This window comes from Gavialis gangeticus, unplaced genomic scaffold (assembly GCF_001723915.1).
Source record: "Gavialis gangeticus isolate Ggan-Ray unplaced genomic scaffold, GavGan_comp1, whole genome shotgun sequence".
NCBI classification, from domain to species: domain Eukaryota; kingdom Metazoa; phylum Chordata; order Crocodylia; family Gavialidae; genus Gavialis; species Gavialis gangeticus.
Genome location: NW_017728994.1, coordinates 57515948 through 57536014, shown reverse-complemented (window position 1 = coordinate 57536014; position 20067 = coordinate 57515948). Strand labels below are relative to the sequence as shown.

Below are 20067 nucleotides of genomic sequence, written 5' to 3'. Positions count from 1 at the left end.
CCCCAGTACTCTTTCCTGACATGGCAGGGGGTCGGACTAGATGATCTGCTCAGGTCCCTTCCGACCCTAGAAACTATGAAACAGCACACTGCTTTGTTTGCATTAGGCATGGTGCTGTTTATCTAAAAATACTTACTTTCAGAGTGTATTTAAAAGTAACATCATCTCCTGCCTGGAACATAGCTGTCATTTTATTTGCAAACAAACTGTACTAATTTTGCTGGTACTCAAAGCTTTTTGATCTTTGCAACATTTTTGTCATCTTCCCACTTTGGCTTGTTGGTGAAATCAAAGTGGGATTAAGGGTGCTGACAGAGGGGCCTCTCTCTGCTGTAACGCATGACACTTCACAGGAAGCACCATGAGTTACAGCGACCCACTGCCCCATAAACTCTCTCTGTTGGGTAAAGGAGGGGAATTCAAACTCCACTTTGGAGCTGGCTGTAAGTCTGCAGCATCTCTCCCCTAGCCTAGCCCCTTTGGAGAGCCATCATCATTGTTGCATTATACAGGTACTTTTAAAGTGCTCTGGAACCATGCACTTCTTTCAACGCATGGCTGTAAAGCACTTTCAGTGGGCCAATCGGATGACAAAATGTCCCTTCTGTCAGGGCCCTATGTTCTGGCTACCATTTAGAGTCAAATGCAGTTGTGCTTCTACCTGTGATGGTAAAATGGCTCCAAGCATACGTAGGTGCATCAGTTTTACCTACCCACTTTCAGATGTCACCAACCTTTACCTACTCATTTCCATCGCTTTAAAAAAGATGTAGGTAAGTTATGAGAGATCTCCTGCAAGACTGAAGATCACAGCCACTTTTAATTTTGCTACTAACAGAAATTCATTTTTCAATAATATATGAACTTGAATCCATAGATTCTTTGTTTCTGCTAACAGATTTTTAAACTATTTTTTTCACTAACACTGCATCCTTCAAAAAATACCATATTTGACATAAAAAGAATATACTGAGGATATTCCCCGATCACCTTGCTCTCATATATTACTACCATCCTTTGTGCCCATATTTTGATGCAACTCAAGCCTGAATCAGTCTCTAGTGCTCTCTAACAAAGCACATTTTCAGCCCACCCTTCCTTCCTTCACATAGCATTTCTGAATTACTCTATTTTTCACTAAATTAAGGGTAAAACATTTTTGTCCCTTTAGCCATACAGAAATTGCGCATCATTCATTTACTACCAACTTTCACTGCACCATTAGTCAAAATCTGTTCTCAAATTAACTGGCCAAAATGTGGAGTAACTTTGAAGTCAGTAGAGTTTGGATTTACTGGTGTCACCAGGATCAATGGATTTATTCCTCCTGTTAACAAAATAATGAGATATACGAGCCATCCTATACTATAAACCCACATCCAAGCCCCGGATCCAAACACTGCAGTTCAGACCCGTTTATGAATATTCTAGCTAATATTACTATGAATGTTCCATTTAAAAAAAAACCAAATTGGATGTTTAAAGTGGCTTTGGGTCTCAAGGATTAGCTTGTGGAACTTAGGGTCTAGACATAGAAAACACATATAGCCTGGTAATTTATATAATTTTTGTCTGCTGATATAAGTTACACTGGGATTCCAGGAGAGCTGCATGCAGCAAGTACTCTTACACTTTCTCATTCCTAAGGAGGAGGGAAAGTGGTAAACTGCTGCGAAAAAACAGTTACCCCAGAATAAAATGCAGACACAAGGCATATACACCAGTTGTTCCCCACCTTCACAGCTCAAAGTTTTTCAAGTCTTTTTATCTACTCTTTCCATGGAAGGTTCTCCACGTTTCTCACCCATCATAGCATAAAAGTAGATATTCACAGCTTTAAATGCATTTATAATAGGAAGCGTAAAGCTGAATTTGAAAACAATGACATGTGAGCAAGTTACCATGCCAATAATTTAAAAGGAAGTGTGACTCTGGAGTTTGAGTTCTGGCCCATCTAAAATACCTAGAGCAACTCAACCTGCCTGTTACTTCTAGATGCTCATCTTCCCGAGGAAAGAAGTTTCAAAATCCATTCATTGATGGTTGGATGCATTTGTGACACAAACAATGCCTAACACTTTTATAACAGAGAAGGAAACCCTCAGAAAGAACATACAAACATATTTATAGTAGCATATATCTCACTACACTATTTCCCCATATTTAAGAAAATGACATCAGCTACGGTAATAACTTCTAAAAACAGAATCTTCCCTAGATCTTAGTTTTTTATACTAGGCAGATAGTAAAAGCTAAACTAATCGCACCAATAATTTACTGCCTGGTGGGAACAAGAATCAACTCCCAAATGCTATTTGGATCATAATCACAATCCTTCCCTGTAGGCAGCATATGCAAATTTACAGAACTGAAATATCCTAGGGTATTTAAAACAAGGGATTGAATTTTCTTTTATGCCATTGCTTATTCAAACTGTAAAAGAAAAAGAAATAAGGAGAGAGAGGTCAAATCAGCATCTTGCATAACCATATCAAACAAATGCATTACTACAGTTTGTAATGGGACTGAAACAGTACGTAACATAATCAACATTCCCGCAAACAGGATAAAAAAACATGTCATAACATTTTAAAATATGCTCTCTGTGACCTTCCCAAGTTTTTTGTCACCAGCTAAATTCACATACTTACAACTGAATTTTGTCAGAACGAATATAAACCTAATGTGAACCTCTGAATACTCCATACAGAGACAACCAACCTAGTGAACATCATCATCCTTCATAAACCTTACCCACTCAGTTAATCCAGGCTGTCCAACTGGCAACCCATGGGCCACACATGGCCCTCAAAGTGTTATCACGCAGCCAGACCATGAACTCCCTCACAGCTGCCACCACCCCTCCCAGTTGCTCCTCCTACACAGCAGGTAGGTAATCCTAGAACCAGAGAAAATTAGGGTTGGAAGGGACCTCAAAAGTCATCTAGTCCAACCCCCTTCTCAAAGCATCACCATCCCCAACTAAATCATCCCAGCCAGCATTCTGTCTAGCTGGGTCTTAAAAACCTCCAAAGATGGAGATTGCACAACCTCTCTGGATAACCTGTTCCAGTGCTTTACTACCCTCTTTGTGAGAAAGTACTTCCTAATATCCAACCTAAGCTTCCCTTGCTGCAACATGAGACCACTGCTCCTTGTTCTGTCACCTGCCACCACTGACAACAGTCCAGCTCCATCCTCTTTGGAGCCACCCTTCAGGTAAAGGCTGCTATTAAATCCCCCCTCAGTCTTCTCTTTTTCCAGAATAAATAAGCCCAGTTCCCTCAGCCGCTCCTCACAAGTCATGTCCCCCAGCCCCCTAACCATTTTCATAGAATCATAGAAAATTAGGGTTGGAAGGGACCTCAGATCAATTTTCATTGCCCACTACTGGACTCTCTGCAATTTGTCCAGTTCCACAGTAAATGGCCCAAAACTGGACACAGTACTCCTGATATGGCCTCACCAGTGCCAAATAGAGGGGATGAATCACTTCCCTTGAACTGCTCCTACTAATGCAGCCCAGAATGCCATCAGCCTTCTTGGCAACGAGGGCACACTGCTGGCTCACATTCAGCTTATTGTCCACTGTAACCCGCAGATCCATTTCTGCAGAACTGCTGCTTAGCCAGTCCCCTCCCAGCTGCACTGGTGCACGGGACTGTTCCTCTTAAGTGCAGGACATGGTGCTCGTCCTTCTGGAACCTCATAAGATTTATTTTGGTCCAATCCTTCAATTTATCAAGATGTCTCCAAACCCTAGCTGTACCTACCCTCCAGTGCATCTACTGCTCCACCCAGCTTGGTGTCATCTGCAAGGCTGAGGCAGGGAGTGGATGGGTTAGAGCCAGGCCACCTGTGCTGCAGGAAGGGGAAGGGTGGGAGAAGCAGCCTGCATGATGGAGGGAGGGGAGAACTGGGCTGCCCACACTGTGCAACTTGAGTGGGAGGGGCTTGGCACAACTGAAAGAGGGGGCAGCAAAGCTGCCCACACAGTGGCGTGGGGGGGACAACACTAGGCAGCCCACATGGTTGGAAAGTGGGGTAAGAGAAGGCTGCCCACCTGTCCACATCGTGTGGGGCCTCTGGCCCATATGGTATACAACTCTCAGCTGCCCAAAAGTTGAACAGCCTGAAATCAAGCCATAAAAGATGTACATATCTATAGTGATATAGCAGGACAAGCAGATTTGTTTTCCGAATGCATGAAAGGTGAGACTTGGCACAGAGGGGAAGAGAAGCAGAATGGAAATTTAGCCATCTGTTATTATTTTTGACACTGCTAAGCAGTTTGGAATTCACATCTAAGCTCTGTTGGGATTTAGAAACTAGGTGCTCCTCTGCCTAAAGCTCCCGAGGGGCTCAATCCAAAAGTGTGCCCAGGGTACATTTAACCTATATATTATGTTTTCAGGCTCCACACAAAATGCATTACTGGCTGTGCTTAAAAGGAAACAGCAGCTGCATTAGTAGATGGTGGTTCTACCAGATCGTGGTATTTATATTATATCCTCATGGTGACATTATTTGCCTAAATTATGAGACCCCATGTCAATTCCCTTCTCCATGTGAAAAAATTCAAATTAATATCTGCCACTTCCCAGGAAGCCTATTCTGGGACTAGCAAGGGTGTATCTACAAGCAGTGCAGCACAGTTGCAACCCCCTTTCGGCTGTACTACTCATGACCTCTCAACACAAGGGGCTGGAGAGAGCTCCTGTTTTCATGTGGCTTCAGAGCCCAGGGGGCAAGCACTGTTGCTGCTACTCATCCCCTCTTTTCTCCTGCTAGAGAATTCAGCAGAAAGGGGGAGAAAAGGGAAGGGCAAAACAAAGCAACACTCACCACCACCTTTCTCCTCTGCCTCTCCAAGCTCAAGCCGCACAAAAACAGATCTTGTCCCAATCAACTGATGAGTTCACAACCAAAGTGTGCATGCGGGAGGGATGGAAAGGAGGGATCAGGTAACCCCACTCCTTAATCCACTGGGTGGGGTGGGTGAAAAAAAATCCCCCTCTCTCTCCTGAAGTTGTTCCACAAAATAAATAAATTAATTAATTAATTAATTAAATAAATGCAAAAGATTCACTGGCCCGGAGAGCACACAACTAGAAAAATGACTCTGCAATCCAACAACAGCTGGGGCATTCACCTAGGAGGGGAGACTCAAGTCTCTGCTCTTAGTACTAGTTCTTTATTTTTATCCAGTGACTTAAACAAATTCAGGTTAGAAATAAGCCACACATTATTTAAATCATAGAGAGAAAAAAATTACATGGGCTTGTGCTGGATTTTCTACCACTGACCATGTTTAATGTTGAGATTAGATGCTTTCCTAAAGCAGTGGTCTCCAAACTTCTTTAATCGCACACCCCATCAGTAAAAAATTTTTGAGCATGCACCCCAATATATGTATATTTATATAAATATACATCTAACTAGAAGTTCTAATATTTTCTTCCCGCACCCCAATGGATCGTCTTGCGCACCCCACTTTGGAGACCACTGTCCTAAAGTATAGGTTCTAGTTCAAGCAGCAATACATTCAGAGAAGTCCTATGGCCTATGTTATGTGGGTAGTAGGACAGGATGATCACATTTCCCCTTCTGGCTTTATACCCTTTATGAGTCAGAGATCACACATTTCTACATCCACAAGAAACTATAATTTCATGATAAAGTTACAGGCCTGGAAACTTTTTTTATTTATTTTATCAAATCTATTATTTAAAGAAAAAGGATTCTTTTGTTTCAGGACCGCTTCTTTTAGCATGGTTTGTATTTATGTTGCAGTAACAGAAGTCTACTGTGTCAAACTAATTTATGCTTATGCAGCTTAAAATGAGATTTTTTTTTTAAATTCATAATAAATATATTTAAACCCTTATTCTACAATGTGATGGGCAAGGATTTTCCTGGGTTATATCTTTTATTACATAAACTGTATAGTTGGGATAAATTTAGACAAGCTGGTGAACATGAAATAAAGCTGGCCTTCTAAAATTTAAGTAAAAACAGTAGTTCAAATTAGAAAAAAAAATTACAAAAAAACAAGGGCAACTACTTTTCATTGCATTGTGCACAAAATCAAAGACCAAACTAAACTAAGCATTAACTAAAACCTGTTCCTAATAGACTCCTGTAAAAAAGAAAAGAGACTTTGTAAAACCAAAATAAGATGATCTTCATAAGGACCATCAATTAATGTTAACACTTTAGCATATAGCAGTGCAACTTTAATGCATAAGCCCTTACACAAAAGCAGTCCCATTTAAGTCAATGGAATACTTGTCTGTGTCACATTGCTAAAATGAAATACAAACCCCACTAAAAGACAAATGGCAATTTTGCAAACAACATTAAAGGATTCAGGATTTCACTCCCTGTCTAAAGTTATCAGCTGTACCCATTCAAGAGATATGTGTAACCAATTTTAGTTCAACTCATAACAACCCATGGATAGACAACCTATAATCAATTTAAACCTGGTATTTCTAGATTGCTTTTCTTATTGAGTACTATTTTTCTGTTATTACTCAAAGCATAGTTCAAGGCCACTTTGCTCTGCTCATATTGGCCTCAGCAGATGGTATTATATGATCCACAAAGCTTTAAATTTAAAGGGCTTTGTCTAGGCTAATAAAATTTGATAGCCCTTTTAATATCTGCACCAAGAAGTTTGTGTACAGAAGTTGGCTGGTCAAGGGCAAAACAAGTAAGATGATTTACATGATTTCCTAAAAATGTTAAAGATAATATCCACAAATTAATTTAGAAAGTGTGACTAGAAATATCTGCAGACAAAGCTTAATAACCAAAAAACTTGATTCTTTTATACCAGGTACCTAAAAGGCCAGCCTGCTACCAAGAAAATGAAAATGAAGCCAAGGAAAACGTAGGAACCAAAAAGTATCTCCAGGGACCTGTACCACAAGACAACTATCTCAATCATCTTTGTCCGAATGCCAATAAATTAGAGCTCATTTCCTGAGAGTACCATTCACTAATTTATATTGAAGACTTAAATGACTTAAGTTGAACATTTCTTACTATCCCACCAGGTCTCAAAAACTATAGTACATTAAAAAGCAAAGTTTAATTCACAAACCCTTCACTACTACGCTCCAGTTTGCCAGAGTTGTGCAAACTGATTTGAAATAAAAATAGTTCAGAGATCTTTATCACAGAGTCATAAAAAAGTAGGGCTGGAAGGGACCTCAAGAAGTCATCTAGTCCAACCCCCTGCCTTAATCTACATGAAATGGGAATCTTTTACAAGCCTGAAGCAAAGCTCTTTTAAAAAATAACCAATTACAACGTGCTGTATGTCTCCGCAGGCAAAAGAAGTGGACCTTTCAATCCCATCTACTGTGGTTGTTTAATATGTTTAAAAGCCCTGTTTAGATGTAGACTTGAAGTTGAGTTCACTTGTAGCATACTGGAGAACTGTCTAGCTTCCTATATGAGATTTAGTCCAGTGGGGCCAACCACAAATCTGGCTAAGCAAGAAAAAGTCTGCCACTTCCAATAGCTACTGAAAATAAAATCCCTATTAAAAAATTCAGTGCTGGTTGAATACATTTCAAAACAGGAAGTATGAAAAGCTAATGAGAGAGAAACAAACTATATTTAAACACTATGGCATAAACATAATATAAATAGTTTGGTAGTCCAATTAATTGTAAAATATTTTAAAGCCAATAACATTGACTAGCGATAAACAACTCTATACAAAGAATAATATAGCCAATTATATTATCACAGAGAGGCAGAAACAAGCCAGAGAGAAACTGGAGCATCAGAAATATAATTAGTCACTAAAGGAGTTTCAAAATCAGGACAAAACAATCTATCCAGGAAACTAAACAAAAAAAGTGTGTAAATTCATACATTTATACTTCTAGACTACAGAAATCTTGACTTTCTCTGTTAAACTGGCACCACTTAAAACAGGCAACTTCACATTTGACTTCTAACTGCAATATTAATTCAGTCATGTAGTGTACGCTACAAGATAGTGTCATATTTACTCTTTAAGTAAATGTGAAGAAACTCACAGATCAATACAATACTGCACACTTAAAAACACTATTTTACAAAATTTACTTTTGGACTTTTAAGATTGCAAGTTTGGTGATAAAGAAGTTAACTGTAGCCTTCACATGTAAAATATATTGATTTAACTTTTTAGGAAGCAAAAAATATTGCTTTTGTTTTATGATTTTATCATTGCAATTATCCCAGTTAGGGTCCAACTGGGACATTTAATGATGCAGATGAAACTTCCCAGCATTGCTACCATTGGGGGTTGTTTTACAAACTGCATTATCTTCAAATGATAAAAAGAACACTTAACTATTCTACAGAAAGAAAAATAGTTTTAAATCTAGATAACGCAAGTGCCATTAAGAAAGAGATTTGAGTGGAAGGAACACTTTATGAAAATTATATTATGATGTAAGGAAATTTCTGTAAGACAAGGGAACAGGATACTGGTTACTCCTTTTATCCCCACAGGAATATACATGGCCCACAAACTCTAAACCTGAACAATTAGTGATCTGCAATACACTGTACATCTAAGGGCTTTGCACTGTTGTATAGAAGCAAGTTTAGGAATAGCAGGATGTTGGATCAGATGATCCTTGAGGTCCCTTCCAATGCTACAATTCCATGATTCCATGTTGCTCACCCTACATATCTGATCACGTGATTCAACTGGAGCCTCAGAAATCAAGGATTCACCTCAGCTATTCCAAACTCCCCAAAGGCAGGAGAGAGAACTGAAATGCTACGCTTTTATCCTGCTATCTCCGACCCGGTTTCCATTTCCTGCTGCAGAGTATACCATAACCTGTGGTACTTCCTCTGGAGTAGTGGTTCTCAACCTTTTTAGATCTGATGAACCTTTGGAAAATGCCAGCTCTTGGTTTTCATTCATTTTTGTGAGTGCAGAAAAATAATCAAGCAAACAGCTCAGAATGACAACAAGTCAAAATGTCTTCACCAGTATGGATTCCTATCTAAAATCTCGGGGTTCATCCTGTCAGTCATGTCCGCACACCTAATCATGGTAACAACCTGTAGCAGCCCACAAGACTCTTAAAAGGATCTCAAGGTACCCCAGGGTCACAGCACCGTAGTTATGGGACAAACACAGGCACAATTTGTCCAGGGACAAGCATAATGTATGTTCCTAGACATTGCAGTGTCCACCTCATTGGTGCCCAGGAACACTGTCCCTGTCACCCCACCCTAGTTACACTACTGCAAGGGTCCGCTTTAAGCCTTCACCCCCTGTTGCATTTGCTCTACCTTGGAAATGAAGATGAGTGCTGATTTTGCCATGGAAAACTATTTTTCTCCTCTCTCACTACAGAGTAACTGAAGAAAACTGCATGTAAACTTCCTCTCATAATATGCAAGTTTACCAGAACAGGATCTGGCCATCACTAACACTGCACATGCACACACGTGTCATGTTATAGGGCTTTTGTAATCCTGCCGGGGACATGCGGCCAGACCCAAGATAAAAATCAATTACAGTTATTTCAGCACTATAGTTTCATATCCCATTGTTCCGATTCCTTGCCAGTGCATTCTGCTCTTTACCCCCGTTGTGTCCCTTGCCCCAGCCAGCCCCAAACAGCAGTGCCTGATAATTGATCGCTGGATATTTCACTATTACTTGCATTCCTTTTAGGGAGAAATGTTAAACAATTTACTTGGAGATGCTGCTAAAAATACTTCTCAAGAATCACACTTGTTACAACAGGTTAGAAATAGGAAAAATCTCTCACAATGTTAATAGTAAAACGGAACCTATTACTTATGCTCCTCACAATGGATGCTACCCAAGAAACTCACACTTGTCTAAAGATGACAGAAGGGATAAGATGTCAACAGAAATTCAGGAAACTGATACAGAGTTACTTGTAATGTTAAATATGGTATACCAAGGTCTGGGCACTGACCAAGATATAAAATAACATGCAAACCAAAACACATCTAAAAAACTTCACAGAAGACTCAGAATCTCAGCTGGCAAATACCAAAGTAGATGACAGTTCTGCTGGACCTAGAACAAAGAAGTTACTTCTATACTTTGCAGGGGGGAAGAAATAAGCTTGGAGCTTAGTTGTCAAAATTTCAATACCACATGTGCCTACAGTTTCAATATGCACTTACCACAATTACTTGTGCAATTATGTTAATGTTGCTATTGCCATGTTTTGGACACACAACATTCTAAAGTTTTAAACCTAGCAGTCACCCTTTTATTCTCACAACAAGGTCAGACAGAAGGCAGGGAAGAGTCATAATTTATGGACTAACTACCACTCTCTGAACTTGGCCAAAGTAGAAGTTAAATGCCAGTAAAATTTAAGCAAATCCAGTGCAGCAGGAAAAAAGTATATATAAACTAAGCCTAAGATCAGCAAACATATACATACATACATATACGCCTACACACACATTTTTCTATGTTTGCCGATCTTAGTCTTGCTACTCAAATTATCATACTTACCAAGATTTTATTGATAAAGGAGCCTCTGCGTCTATCGAATTCTAAGATAAGCTTTGCTTAACACGCAATGAGATTTTTAACCGTGAGGATACAACCTTAACGGAACCATTTCTGAAAAGCTAGGTTCCTTCCCCAGCCTGAATCAATAAATAGGTTTAAATGGAACCACCTGGTGAAGACAGACTGACCAATGTGCTTTCAATCTCTATTTTAATCTGTTCTCACCCGAGGAACTGTTACAAGCTCTCACTGCTTCTCTGTTCTTTTCTTACCTCTCTCTACCTCCATTAAACAATGAACAGAATTTATTTTTCTTGTTTACTTGTTAAGGGCATTGTTTCATATGCGAGTGAATGCACCTTCTATTGTTCTGCATTGTGCAAATTTGCATTTTGCTGAATAGATGAAAACAGAATAAGAAAGGCAGAAAACATATCCGAGTTTAACTGCAACTTAAAGTTCAAAACAAGTACAAAATAAAAAAAAAATGAATTCACCATGAGACATCAACAAGGCCCAGAAAGTGCTTAACTCGGAGGTGAACATTCTGGAAACTAACAAACATGTAAATACAGTGTTCAAATGTGAAGTGTTTTGTTACCTTACAAGTATGCACAAACTACAAAGTGTAAACACAAAAGCTGGAAAAGTAGCAAATGATGTACTTAGACAAGCTTTAGTTACTATTTTCACCTGTTCCTTTTTTCCCCCAGATCCATCCTTCATCCAGCCCAGTGCAGCACTTAAAGAGTAATCTTACTCCCTTAACAGTTTCCCCATAGGGAAAAAGGTAGGTTACCATGGAATTGTCAATTAATTTTGACACCTGCTTACTAAGATTGATCAATCACTGCTGATGTTTCTCTGCTAGACTGCTATTTCTCAATTTACAAAAAACTCTCTCACATAAGAATTAATGGCCCCAAGTTTCTTTAGATACAGCCCTTCCTCCACGGTAATTTTTTTCCACCACTTGCTGGAGGGGAAACAACAACAACAACGACAACAAGCAGCTCTCAAAAAGCTATAATCAATTATATATCATTGTGCATAAAGGGAAATGTATTGATAAGGCATCCTTGTTCTTTTTGTCTAAGCTTAACCTTAAATGCCTCCAGAAACAGGTAACAGGTTTTTCAGCTGTATTTGTCAAGTTCAGACCATTTTAACCTTGGGTGGCAATATACGAAGTCACTAAAGAATAAAACACCATTTTAAAACAATACAGGAATGGTCTAAGTCACAGACAGAAGCCTACATTAATGAATATTTATACACTTAGTATTTGCAACCTATGAAATTTTTATTCCATTTACTGTAGGCTACACACTTATTAACAACATTTCTCTTATATTTATCTTGAATCATTCTTGATAATTCTTGTAGACCAGAACAGTAAATGACAAGGAGGTCACACACAGCCAACCCCACTGGTTGACCACAGACTGTAAAGCAGTCGTGGACTGATCATGTCTGTAATACACATTTATGCTTCATGGACAAATGGAAACATGGGCCAGTTCCATCTTAACAAACAAGTCTCCCCATTTCCCACCTAAGTCAGAAAGACCTTCAGTCATGTGGCTGCAAGACAGATCTTATGACATAGCTGGAAAATAGGTGCTGAAGTAGGGAAATTATGCATATATACTGTGCTAATTGAGATGGTGTCTTGGCGCTTACCCTGACTCCAGGCATCATAATTCAACCTTTAAGGGATAAGGTTGCCACTGGTCCTGTGAAATACTGACAAATATTTTATACCGTCCCCCACCTTATACCATCTGCCATATCAAATGAATCTCTAAACTACTACACTATTCTACATATTTTTTGTCTTTAATAAGCAGAAACATTTTGCTTCTTTATATAAAAATTCAAAATGCTCTACTTGGATGACTTTTCCACAGTAGCATATCCTTAAAAACAGCTCTCTGAAATAAGCAAAAGGCTTCTCTTGTGACAAAATCTTAATGTTGCTATCAGTGACCTTCTAAAGGATTTGCACCTTAGAAAATAGAGCAACAAATGTATCCAGACTTCACCAAAAACCCTAGGGCCCATCTATTAAACACTGCCTGCTTAGCTAAGAAAAGGATGTCCTTTAAACATGCAGCTAGACCTTCCTCTAGGTGGGGATGGATTATTAGTATTCTGCTAGAAGTGAACATAGTGCCATGAGGCAAAGCCTAACTGTCATGCTTCTTCCCATTAAGCTCATCCAGCAAATGCAATTTATGTAAACAATGAACGCCAATTTACTAAAATATAGTGGAAATACCTATAAAGGTATTCTAGTATCACCCAACAAAAATGGAAGTTTCATACTTTGTAATTAATGCATAATTAAAAGATTAACATTTCCCTTATCCTTTGCACTATTAGGATAGGATAAATTGACGTCAAGCTATAGAAAACAATTAATTCCTTGAAAGGAGGGCAAAATTCATTCTACAAGCATGTTTTTACAAAGAAAATTCACCTAGGCCTCCACATGTCATGCACAATACTCGTTCCAGGGCTACAAACCAATGACTGGGTCCAAATCCTCAACACACATACATAATACAGGATCAATTTATAACTACCGTTATCAAGTTAACATTCTGATGAAACAGTGGAATAACACCCCTTTTCCAAGTCGGTCATAAGCTCACTTACGGCGCAACACAGCAAATCATAAAGTTGCCAAGTAATAGCTCCTTTCCCAGAATAAGTATCTCACTTCAGACAACATGTTTCACAACAAACTTCTTTAGGTTTCCCAGACAAACAGAGCTTGCTTCCCTTTGTCCGTCTGTACCCAGTATCCAAGGAAGAAAACTTTGATTCTTAAAAAACCTGCACATGTGCACACATGCATGCATGCACTCACGCACACACACACCCCTACCCCCCATGCAAGTTAACCTTCATTTGCCAAGAGAGAAAAATCAATTTCTACTAAGTTTTAAATAGGGCTTAACAATTAGTCCATATTTTTCTTTTTTTTTCCAAATTCTCTCTTCAGGGAGAACTTAAATCCTGTAAGGAGGTAACACTGCAAACACACTGATGGTAACTACATGTTTTATAGCATCTTTCAGCTACAACTGCCTGGGGGGCAGGGGGTTGTCTGTACATGTTTTTAGTCTTACGGGAGCGGACAAATATAACATATCTGAATTCTATGAGGTGGCTTAAAGCCCAGGGAAAAGCTGAGCGGGGAGAGGGGGAAGCGGCCCCTCCCCCGGTGCCCCGCGCTGCAGGGGCTCGCAGCCAGCATGGGGCTGTCCGGAGCGGGCTGCAAGCCGTTGCAGCGCGGGACACCGGGCTTGGGGCGTGCCACTCCCCCCCGCGCTCCTTCCTTGCCCGGGGTCCCCCCTTACCTGAGCTTAGCCACTTGCTCCCAGCCCAGAAACCGCGGCTGGGGCTTCCGGCTGGGGGGCGGGGCCGGGTGGGCCCCGCTGTTGTGGGAGCCCGCCGGGCTTCCCCTGGGTCCTAGTGCCCTTGCTCCCTGTCATTTTTGACAGGAACCAAGGGCAGAGACATACTAATTTTCTACATCTTTTTAGGGACCCCGCGGGCCGGATGCGGCCCGCGGGCCGTAGTTTGCCCACCCCTGCAATACGCCCTGCTGCCCCCTTTTTAAACAAGTTCATAGAGCCAAACAGTGCAACGGAGACGGCACCGGAAAACCACGACACCAGCCACAAGGTAGCTGGTGGGGCTACCGGAGAGAAAGTATCGCCACGCCATGCGGCCAACATGCACCGCCGACCCACCCCTCCGCGACCCACTCGGCCCCTGCAAACCGTCCTGCCACAATTTCCTCCTTCCTACAAAAAGCCGAAGCGTCATTTATCTCCACGGTGTATCAATCACGAAGGGGGAAGTGCTTTTTATTTCCATGGATGCTACTGTTATTATTGTTACTATTATTCATCGATTTTATTATTCTGCTGCTCGTGCACAGTTAGGAGCAGAATGGGGGGGGGGCAAAACAGGAGCAGGGAAGACGGACAGAGACGGGGGGAGGAAAGGAAAGGGAACAGGGGAGACAGAGGTGAAGGAGATGCCATTAGGACCCTTCTGCAAAACAGGTCGCGAGTCCGCGGACGAGGCTGCCAGCTTCTCCCCGCCGATCCCTTGCACCTAGGGGCTGTCCCACCTGGCGGGGAAGGGCCCTAACTTCTGCGGCAGGCTCGGCACAAGCTGCCGATGCAGGCAAAGGACAAGAGAAGCGAGACTCACTTGAAGCGGCCCTGGCAGTGCTGGCACTGGTCTCCCACCCAGCCCTGGTCGCAGAGGCAGGTGGCGTTGACACAGCGGCCCGCGAAGCAAGAGGCTCTGTCGCAGGGCTTGCCCTGGGACACCTGGGCGTACAGCACCAGGTAGAGGAAGCCGTGGAGGAGCAGCCGGCTGTTGGCCTCCAGCAGCAGCAGCGAGGAGGAGGAGGAGGAGAAGCAGCAGCGCCTCAGGACGCTGCCCGGCTCCATCGGGGAGCGAGGAGCCCGGTCTTCACACACGGCCACGCGCGCGCAGCCCGCCTCCCTCCTCGCCCCCGGCTCCCATGGAGGAGGAGGAGGAGGAGGAGGAAGGCGCGAGCGTGACCTTGTGCTTCCTCCTCGCGAGCGCACGCACGCGTGTGGCACCCCCGCGCGGGCTCCTCAGCATCCCGCCCGGGGACGCGGCCCCGCTGACAGCCGGGCAGCCATGTTTCATGCTCGTGCGCTCATCCCCGCACCGGACCGCGCCGCCCCGCCCCGCCCCCTCCCCGCCGATGCAGTGCGGACCGCCCCGGCGTGGGGCTTAAAGGAGCCGCGTGATGGGGGGGGGGGGGCCCTCGGCCTGGGCCCTGGGACCCGCCTGGTGCCAGCCCACCCTCCATGGCTGCGGTCGGGGGAGCTGAGAGAGGGGCCCTGCTCCCCCCGGGGAGAGGGTCAGCAGTCACCGGGCGGCCAACTGCCTCGTAGTCCGTGTTCGCCCGTCACCTGCCTCATGGTCACCCGTCAGCGACTTGGTAGCTTCACCTTTCAGCTGCCTCATAGCTTCACGTTCACCCGTCAACGACCTCATCGCTTCATATTCACCCGTCAACGACCTCATAGCTTCACCTTTCAACTACGTCATAGCTTCATCTTTCAACTACCTCACCATTCAGCTGCGTCATCGCTTCATCTTCACTGGTCAATGACCTCATCACTTCATATTCACCTGTCAGCTGCCTCATAGCTTCACCTTTCAACAACGTCATAGCTTCACATTCACCGTGCAACTGCCTTATAGCTTCATATTCACTGGTCAGCTGCCTCATAGGTTCATACAGGCGTGTAGGTTGTAGCCGTGCTGGTCTAAGGCAGCGCACCTCAACCGGGGCAGGAAAGAGCACTGGGGTCAGCTGACCCCAGTCCAGTCTCCTCTTAAAGCCCCCCAAGGTAGGGGAGAGCACCACCTCCCTTGGGAGCCTGTTCCAGATTCTGGTAACCCTTACCGTAAAAAAGTTCTTCCTGACGTCCAGCCTAAATTTGCTCTCCGCCACTTTGTGGTCATTGGTCCTAGTAAACAGGGGTGCCTTGGTAAACAGAGCATCTCCTATTCCTTGCTGTCCCCCTCTGATGAATTTATAAACAGCTACAAGATCCCCTCTCAGCTTTCTCTTGCGGAGCCTGAAGAGATCCAGTGCCCTCAATCTCGCCTCGTGGGGCTTTGCCTGCAGGCCCCTAACCATAGGAGTAGCCCCGCTCTGGACCCTCTCAAGGTTGTCCACGTCCCTCTTGAAGTGTGGTGCCCAAAACTGGACTCAGTACTCCAACTATAGCCTGACCAATGCTGCATAAAGGGGAAGCATCACTTCCCTAGACCTGTTTGTCATACACCTGCTAATGCATGATAAAGTGCAGTTAGCTTTACTGATCACTTTGTCACATTAACAACTCATGTTCATCTTGGTGTCAACTGCTGCCGTGCTGCTGAGAAGGTCCTCCCCCAGCCTGTAAGCGTGCTGGTGATTCCTCCTCCCGAAGTGCAGCACCTTGCACTTGTCCTTATTGAACTGCATCCTATTCTGCTCCACCCACTTTTCCAACCTGTCCAGATCCACCTGGATTCGTTCCCTACCCTCTAGTGTGTTAACTTTACCCCATAATTTGGTAGCATCTGTGAATTTGGACAGAGCACTTTCCACACCCTCATCTAAGTCACTGATGACACTGAACAGCACCAGTCCAAGGACTGAGCTGTGTGGGACTCCACTGTCCACATCTTTCCAGGTCAATACCGACCCATCCACCACCACTCTCTGGGTGTGACCCCTAAGCCAATTTGCCACCTGCATGACCATGTAATCATCTATGTCACAGCCGCTCAGTTTATCTGTGAGAATAGGATGAGATACCATATCGAAGGCCATCTTAAAATCCAAGTAGATGACATCTACCTCAATTCCTGCATCTAAACATTGTATGACCTGGTCATAAAAAGAAACAAGGTTAGTCAGACAGGATCTACCTGCTATGAAACCATACTGGTTGCCCTTTAGCATTGCTTTCCCCACTGGACTCCCACAAATGTGATCCTAAATAGTTTTTTCAAAGGTTTTCCTGAGGATAGAGGTGAGCCTAACCGGTCTATAGTTATCCAGATCCTCCTTCCTCCCCTTCCTGACCTGTTTAACCCTCTAGAAAAAACGGAGTGAAGGTTGTATGTAGGTTCTAGTTGCTCTAGATAAAGGGTTTTCAACCTGTGGTATGGGTACCACCCATGGTATGCAGACAACTTGTTAGTGGTACACGTTAAGAGATTTATTGTAACTTACCTCATAGGACAAATATTTGCTGGTGGTACTTAAGGTTGTCTCATTTTAAATTGGTGGTGCACAATCTGTCAGAGTTTGGGAACCACTGCTCTAGATCAGTGGTTTTCACCCTGTGGTACAAGGACCCCTCCCCAAACTAGGTCACAGTTTCACAAAAGTTTAGGGCTGGAAGGGACCTTGTGAGATCATCAGGGCCATCCCCCTGATCTGGGCAGGAAAGACTGCTGAGGTCAAACCCCAGCAAAGGTGTGTGTCCAGTCTCCTTTTGAAGATCCAGAACAAACCTTATCATCAGTAAGCTGACCTGAAGAGGCATCTGCAACCAGTGCATCTTATTTGTGTGCACTGACTCACATTTTATATTTTCTGAGGAGTTTAACATCATCATGTTAAAAGAACATGCATTTAAAAAGGAAGAGAGACAAAGACTCCTTGCCTTTGTTACTACCATCATCTGGGATTATCCAAAAAGAAAATTCATATAACCTAGAGCTAGCTCATCATCTAGACTTCTTGGTGCATAAAGGATCTACTGGATCTGGCTGGACAATGCAGAAAGAAACAGAAGATCCAGTTCAGTTCTGACAGTGATCAATCAAAAGTATGTGAATTCCCCCACTTACAGTTCAAAGGGATCCGCACCTCCACTGGAGATTTTTTAGGGGCTCTGCACATGAATACAGGTTGAAGCCACTGCTTTAGATTATCCTGCATCAAGTACGGCATTTGTAACGCCTTTCCTAAAGCCTCTGAGAACTTGGCTCCCTCCAATGCTCACACTAGTTTGGCTCCTGATAATCTTGGTAGCTCACAGAAACCTTCCTAGCATCATAGACAGGAGGGAACCCCCCAAAAATAATACCTCCATTAAAACTTTAAGATGCCCTATAGGATTTTTTTTTCTTTAATACACAGTCCATTAATTAGCAATCTTCAGTCCTTTCCATATCTTGTATCTATGATAGAACCAGAAATTGTCTGATATACCTTGATAACTAGTTATTAAGGCAGAGACAGCACTCAAACCTTTCTGAAACCAATTCCCTGCATCCTGGGGGAACGTTTGTTCACCAGAGCGCCCCAAGAGATGATGAGGTCAAACAGTCATAAACTACTGCAAGACCGTTTCAGGCTGGACATAAGGAAGAATTTCTTTACTGTCTGCGCCCCCAAGGTCTGGAACAGCCTGCCATCGGAGGTGGTTCAAGCACCTACATTGAACACCTTCAAGAGCAAATTGGATGCTTATCTTTCTGGGATCCTATGACCCCAGCTGACTTCCTGCCCTTTGGGCAGGGGGCTGGACTCGATGATCTTCCAAGGTCCCTTCCAGCCCTAATGTCTATGAAATCTATGAAATCTCATAGGAAATATAAGGATACTGTAATTAATTCCATCACTTAAAAACATATTAAAAGAGATAGCCCTGGGTGACAATTTTAGTTTCTAAGGCTAGATTCAAATCTGAACTTTCCCAACATTCAACAATATGATATTTTCATTTTTCAGTTTAGCCCATGAAAGAGATGACCCTATGTTTTCCAGGATCTGGAATCAAATCCTGATCTGGACTTCCAAAAATCCAGGAGACTGAAATGTCCATTTACTTAGTTGCCACTGTGATGAGAATGGTACAAATTTCTTATTTAATATTTGTATTATGAGATTTTCTGGAAGTCCAAACCTGCTCTGCTAAGCAACATACACATATATGCAGAAAGACAGGCTCTGCTTTGAAGAACCACAATCTTAAACAATAAAGAGCGGGTAGAGAAATAGAGGCACAGATAAAAAGTAACTTGACCACCAGCTGGACAGAATAAGAAACAAAAATCTGGTGCTTACTCTTCTCAGTCCAGGCTCTGCCCACCATCTCTCTAATCAAGCCTAGATACATCATATCATTGTTCTGATTCAGGCTCATTTCTCAGCTATTGAATGTCTCTCTTTGTATGTGTTTTCTAATGAATTAGCAAGTTGATGCAATATGGGAGGAAATAGAAATTATTCTACTGCTTTGAATTTTATGGAAAAATCTTAGGCCTGACCCTCTACTGAGCAGTCTAATTGTGCCAAATTAAACGTAATTAAGTGTACTGAACAACCCTCTTCTGTTAAAGCATAATACAAGACCAGCAACTCAGTTAATTTAAGATTACATATCAAGATACAAAGGGAGTTCAAAGACCGTTTTTTCTCTTCAGACCACGTCAAGCAATTTTTAAATCAATAGAAAAGAAAGAGAGCATCATAAATAATATTTAGCCCACATGCAACATTACTCCCTCTTTTTCTCTTTAGTTCCCACATCACAGCCACCAAAACAGGAAAGCTTGCTCCATCTTTTTCTCACATCAAATGCGGATTTTGTTTCAGACCTGTGGAAGCCAGCCAACTTTTTAAAGCTGTCAGTCAAAACAAAGGTAATTGTAAAGGGGCACTGGAGCCCTTTAACAACCAAGCACTCTGTTCAATGCAGTGATCAGTATTCCAGCAATGCATTTGCCAATTTTCCCTTCTCAAGTATAAACATGAAAAAATATACAGAATGCTATATTTATAATGGCCAAAGCAGACTTAAAGTTAAGAATTGTGGAAGCAATTCTTGGAGACAAATGGAAAGAAGATACTGGGAATCAAAAAAGTAGAAAAATTAAGAAAAAGTAGGTACTACCCTCCTGACTAAACAATGATGGAGTTCCATGGCTAAAATAGCTGAAATCATTCATAGCAGTTTGTAGGC

The 20067-nt window shown here is 42.5% G+C and overlaps 1 protein-coding gene across 4 annotated transcripts in view; it reads right to left on the bottom strand.

Moving 5' to 3' along the window:
- ATRNL1 (attractin like 1) overlaps positions 1-15285 on the bottom strand; it is a 1264546-nt gene extending 1249261 nt beyond the window's left edge. Inside the window, exon 1 of one of the 4 annotated variants that reach the window (XM_019502887.1) lies at positions 14762-15285. In XM_019502887.1, coding sequence (XP_019358432.1) covers positions 14762-15006 — 245 coding nt within the window. In that variant the 5' untranslated portion in view covers positions 15007-15285. The remainder of the gene's footprint in view (positions 1-14761) is intronic. The other 3 variants (XM_019502885.1, XM_019502884.1, XM_019502883.1) reach the window with 3 other exon arrangements.
- Between the last annotated feature and the right edge of the window lie 4782 nt (positions 15286-20067).